The sequence below is a fragment of the Astatotilapia calliptera genome, chromosome 4 (genome assembly GCF_964374335.1).
Source record: "Astatotilapia calliptera chromosome 4, fAstCal68.1, whole genome shotgun sequence".
NCBI lineage: Eukaryota > Metazoa > Chordata > Actinopteri > Cichliformes > Cichlidae > Astatotilapia > Astatotilapia calliptera.
In genome coordinates, this window is record NC_137425.1 from 26,967,762 (window position 1) to 26,973,476 (window position 5,715).

General features: G+C 42.4%; 1 protein-coding gene across 1 annotated transcript; it reads right to left on the reverse strand.

Annotated features, from left to right (window-relative positions):
* Positions 1 to 2,240: 2,240 nt before the first annotated feature.
* kpna2 (karyopherin alpha 2 (RAG cohort 1, importin alpha 1)) lies at positions 2,241 to 5,715 on the reverse strand. Its single transcript, XM_026165801.2, has 11 exons — positions 5,594 to 5,715; positions 5,245 to 5,368; positions 5,011 to 5,151; positions 4,484 to 4,572; positions 4,103 to 4,371; positions 3,878 to 3,972; positions 3,452 to 3,715; positions 3,111 to 3,344; positions 2,832 to 3,014; positions 2,593 to 2,742; positions 2,241 to 2,493 (listed from the first exon to the last, which is right to left on the reverse strand). The coding sequence occupies exons 2-11, from the start codon at positions 5,299 to 5,301 to the stop codon at positions 2,404 to 2,406; spliced, it is 1,572 nt and encodes a 523-aa protein (XP_026021586.1). The 5' UTR covers positions 5,302 to 5,368; positions 5,594 to 5,715; the 3' UTR covers positions 2,241 to 2,403.

Sequence of the window (5,715 nt, forward strand, 5' to 3'; positions counted from 1 at the left end):
TAAAATGTTTTCAGTGTTTGAGTTAGTGGTTCTTTGCAAAATCCATCAGATTTAAAGAATTATTGGATTAATTTTGAAATATTTAGTGTTACTTTACTTAAATGATAAATTTAGTAATGTCTTACTAAATAAAATTTTAGGCATTTTACTGCATATTTTGTTGCACAATTGGAGCACCAAATTCTTTATTCTAATGCGTGTCCCACTTCTAGTGCTCCATACAAAGCCAATTCAAATAACCACCAGTTAAGTTATACTGTCAGCACATCATGCTTCTACTTAAAGATCAAATCCACTAAGCTTTTTTTGTGAAATCTATGACCTGCAGAGGTCCAGAAATTTGGAATGAACTTTTTTTTAAAAGAATCTGTTTTAGGAAATTATACTATATGTATTATGTAAGCTCTACATAGCTTTTCCAGGGCTCCTGTTTATAACTAATGCATTGTGACTTTGGAAGTTTATTAACACAAACTCTTAAAAAGCATTTAAACTCACTAACAGCCATTACTTTGAATACACTATACAGGGAATGCAGAATTATTAGGCAAATGAGTATTTTGTCCACTTCATCCTCTTCATGCATGTTGTCTTACTCCAAGCTGTATAGGCTCGACAGCCTACTACCAATTAAGCATATTAGGTGATGTGCATCTCTGTAATGAGAAGGGGTGTGGTCTAATGACATCAACACCCTATATCAGGTGTGCATAATTATTAGGCAACGTCCTTTCCTTTGGCAAAATGGGTCAAAAGAAGGACGTGACAGGCTCAGAAAAGTCAAAAATAGTGAGATATCTTGCAGAGGGATGCAGCAGTCTCAAAATTGCAAAGCTTCTGAAGCGTGATCATCGAACAATCAAGCGTTTCATTCAAAATAGTCAACAGGGTCGCAAGAAGCGTGTGGAAAAACCAAGGCGCAAAATAACTGCCCATGAACTGAGAAAAGTCAAGCGTGCAGCTGCCAAGATGCCACTTGCCACCAGTTTGGCCATATTTCAGAGCTGCAACATCACTGGAGTGCCCAAAAGCACAAGGTGTGCAATACTCAGAGACATGGCCAAGGTAAGAAAGGCTGAAAGACGACCACCACTGAACAAGACACACAAGCTGAAACGTCAAGACTGGGCCAAGAAATATCTCAAGACTGATTTTTCTAAGGTTTTATGGACTGATGAAATGAGAGTGAGTCTTGATGGGCCAGATGGATGGGCCCGTGGCTGGATTGGTAAAGGGCAGAGAGCTCCAGTCCGACTCAGACGCCAGCAAGGTGGAGTACTGGTTTGGGCTGGTATCATCAAAGATGAGCTTGTGGGGCCTTTTCGGGTTGAGGATGGAGTCAAGCTCAACTCCCAGTCCTGCAGCCAGTTTCTGGAAGACACCTTCTTCAAGCAGTGGTACAGGAAGAAGTCTGCATGCTTCAAGAAAAACATGATTTTCATGCAGGACAATGCTCCATCACACGCATCCAAGTACTCCACAGCGTGGCTGGCAAGAAAGGGTATAAAAGAAGAAAAACTAATGACATGGCCACCTTGTTCACCTGATCTGGACCCCATTGAGAACCTGTAGTCCATCATCAAATGTGAGATTTACAAGGAGGGAAAACAGTACACCTCTCTGAACAGTGTCTGGGAGGCTGTGGTTGCTGCTGCACGCAATGTTGATGGTGAACAGATCAAAACACTGACAGAATCCATGGATGGCAGGCTTTTGAGTGTCCTTGCAAAGAAAGGTGGCTATATTGGTCGCCGATTTGTTTTTGTTTTGTTTTTGAATGTCAGAAATGCATATTTGTGAATGTGGAGATGTTATATTGGTTTCACTGGTAAAAATAAATAATTGAAATGGGTATATATGTTTTTTAAGTTGCCTAATAATTATGCACAGTAATAGTCACCTGCACACACAGATATCCCCCTAAAATAGCTAAAACTAAAGACAAACTAAAAACTACTTCCAAAAACATTCAGCTTTGATATTATTAATGAGTTTTTTGGGTTCATTGAGAACATGGTTGTTGTTCAATAATAAAATTATTCCTCAAAAATACAACTTGCCTAATAATTCTGCACTCCCTGTAGTCATTCAGACTACAGCAGTGTGTGAATGGGTGGATGACTGGATGTGTAAAGCGCTTTGGGGTCCCTAGGGACTAGTAAAGCCCTATACAAATACAGGCCATTTACCATTTTACAGCACTCCGTTTAGATACAATAAACTAAAACCACACACACACACACGATCTGACAACTTTATTTACAGACTTGTTTCATCAGCCATGTTAAAACAGTATGTACAACACATACAAACAAAAATAATAAAACATCACACAGACATGAACAAAGGACGCACAATAGAAATGATGGTACAGTAGGGAGAGGAGAGGTATTAGAAGTCAATCTAGAAATTGAAAGTGCTCTGGCTTTCGCTGATCTGGAACGCATAGCCGTCATTGGTTGCTTCTGGGATGACACTCTGCACGACTTCCTCCTTTAAAAAAAAATAAAAATAAAACAATTATTCTTATTAAAGTTAAAAAAGGCACAGAAATGCTCATTTTGCAAACCACTCTCCAGGACTATAACCCACCTCCTCAGAGAAGTATTTCTCAATCAAGTTCAGGGAGGCTTTGTAGACCATCTCATTCTCATGTGACTGCAGCGCCTCAATCTTGTCCAGTCCACCGCATTCCTCGATCATTAGACTCAGCTTGTCGGACTCACCGATTTTATCCCCAGCCTAAGATCAAAACACACCAGTGATGTCATTTATCATCAGAACAAAAAACCCCATCATCGAATCTTGCAAAAATATAAATATCAACTCACCATGAAAATGTTGGTAATGGCATCCAAGATGACAAGAATAGTTTTGCTGTCCTTGGAGGAGAGGAGATTCAGAAGTGGCTCAATCACATTGGCTTGAACCAGGTAGACCACCTGCTGAACAGTGCCCCCACTGGTGAAGTTTGTAACTGCCCATACAGCCTCTTTCTGAGTTTTGTAGTCTCCCTGCAGACAAAGTTCATAAGGAACATAGATCATTTAATTTAAAATAAATAAAGGGTATAAAATATGTACCTTTACATACACACACAAAAAGCATACCCGTGCGAGCAGCTCAACCATGTATGGAACGAGGCCTGCGTTGATGACCTCTTGGATTTGTGAGTCCTTTCCTGCTGTGATGTTAGACAGAGTCCAGGCAGCTTCCTTCTGAACGTTGGCCTTTTTGTGGCGAAGCAGTGGGGGGAACATGGCCAAGGCTCCAGCATCCAGCACCGCCTGTGTCTGCTCATCTGTCCCAGTCACAATGTTGCCAATGGTGCGGAGTGCAGGAGTCTGAGGAAAGGCGAGAGGAAATGCAGTGAGAACAAGTCGCTGCACATCAGGGGGACTGGGTGAGAAGTTACGACATAAAAGAAACTCAAGCAAGACTTTATACGTACAACCACAGGCAAGACTTCAAAGCCAAGCAGCTTCACCAGACGAGGGATCAAACCGGTTTGGATGACCACCTCAATGCGGTCGTTGGGGCCATCTGTCAGGTATGAAACAGCCCAACACGCGTCAGCCAGCACCTCCGGGTCATCGTGGTGTAGCAGACGGACGAGAGCGGGTAAAATCTGCTGGATGGCTGTCATAGGAGGGGAGGGGTTCTTATTGCGGCACAGGTTTGACAGTGTCCACGTCACATTTCTCAGGTAGCCAGCCTGCAAAGATTTCAAATATGAGAAGAGCACAAGGTCAGTTATATTTGAGTTGGGAAACCACCTACTGGCCAAGGAGGAGAATAAACGATTGAGTCTGATCATGTCAAACTTTTGAAACTTTCTCCAGATATAAACAGGGAGAGAAACAGAATCCACACTCACACTAAATGCACTGAGGTCAGGGACAGCCAGCAGACCGAGCAGAGGGGCCACAGCGCCATGCTTGATGACCTTGTCTCTAAGAGCTGATCCATCACCTAAAAAGGAGGGGAAAATATATTTTAAAAAAAATAAAAAATGAACAAACCTCACTTTATCACCACTAAAATAAAAATAAATAAAAAAACCAAACAAAAAACCAAATATGAATATTTTCATATTAATTACCAGCAATATTTCCAAGGGCCCAGATCGCCTGCTCGCTGATGTGCTGGTGGGGGGATGTGACCAGGCTAATAAAGGCAGGAATGGCCCCGCCTGACACGACAGCGGCCGTCTGCTCGGACGTCCCGGAGGCGATGTTAGTCAGAGCCCAGGATGCTTCGAACTGGATCGGAGGACAGTCCACATATCCCAGGAAGGAGACAAACTTGGGGATGAGACCAGCGCTGATCAGCTGGTCAATGGGAGGATGTTTGTCACGAGACAGCAACTTCCTGTATTCAAAACGGTACATAAGAGTTACTGTGCCAGTAGTTATGTAGCCTTTATTTATGGAAAAAGAAGAAAAAAAGAAAAAGGATGATTTCTTTAATGCACAGTCATTACCGTGCAGCCTGTGTAGCCTGGAGCTGGGACTCAGAATTCCCACTGTTCACTCCTGCGACAATCTCCTCGACCGTCCACTGCCTGAGCCCCTGCACAGGACAACAGAAAGCAGTTTATTGGACATGCAAATTTAAAACTGGATTTTGTGTTGCTATATTTTGACATGTCAGTGGGTTAACAATGAATATCACACTGAACGAAGTTCAACGAACTCCAACCCATACAAAAACCTAACAGATGGGCAGATCAATCCCAATGGTACTGATCCCAACAGCAGTATTGGTATTGACTAGCACGATAAGATTGATACCGAGTTTAAAGGATAGTATGTAACCCACTCAATTTCTAGTTTTGTGGACATTGAAACAAAATGATTATTGATATTGGCAATAGAGGCCCCTAGTATCAGATCAAAATTGGCAGTACTGCACAGCACTAGCACCAAGCTGTTGGGACTAGATCCGTTTTTTCTGTTTACTCAATGCCAGATTTAAGCAAAACAGCAAATGATGCTTTCAAGTGCTCACCTGACAGTTCTGGCTTCTTTCTTGTAAAGGAGAAGTGGCATCCTCAGGCATCGCAGACACATTTCTCCTCTTGAATATCTGGTCATCTTTCTTGGCCTTGCGCAGCTCCACGTTCACCTCCACCCTCCTGCGTCGAAGCTCCTGCATTTATGTCACATACCAATAAATAAAATAATCAATTCTCACAAGCTTGCCGTTCAGCGAGCAGTTGTGAATAGTGCAGATGAAACTCACATTGACATCTTTGCCTTTGTTCTTGAACTGGTTCAGACGGGGGGAGTTCTCAGCCATTTTTAAGTAACAGGAAATGTCAACAGCGGTGGGCAAAAATAAAAATAGCCTCTAGTCGTGTTTATTCCTGAAAGACATTTAGAAGAAGTCCTTAAGCACACGGAAGCGCCTCGTGATCGCGCATTAAGACATATGGCGGTACTGCTTGTTTGACTTAAGCTATCGGGCAAGCGTTTTACGTAGAAAATACAGTTGATGCAATAACTACACGCAGAAAGACAACAACTTCTTTTTCAAAACTTAATCGTAAAACACTTTTAAAAGTCTCATTAAGGAGTTAACACATGCTTACCTGTGCTCGAGCAGAAGTTATGGCATACCGAAAACGCCGCACAGACCTTTAAATTCCTGCTTTGGAGCCTTCTGATTGGGCTGTTCAAGCTGAAGCATCCTGCCGCCTCTTCTTATTGGGCC

Coding starts and splice junctions, on each gene's coding strand:
- kpna2 (XM_026165801.2), bottom strand. CDS start 5,301: ATGGCTGAGAACTCCCCCCGTCTGAACCAGTTCAAGAACAAAGGCAAA. Junction 3,973..4,102: donor GGCCCTTGGAAATATTGCTG/GTAATTAATATG, acceptor CCTCCTTTTTAG/GTGATGGATCAGCTCTTAGA. Junction 3,015..3,110: donor TGGTTGAGCTGCTCGCACGG/GTATGCTTTTTG, acceptor CTTTGTCTGCAG/GGAGACTACAAAACTCAGAA.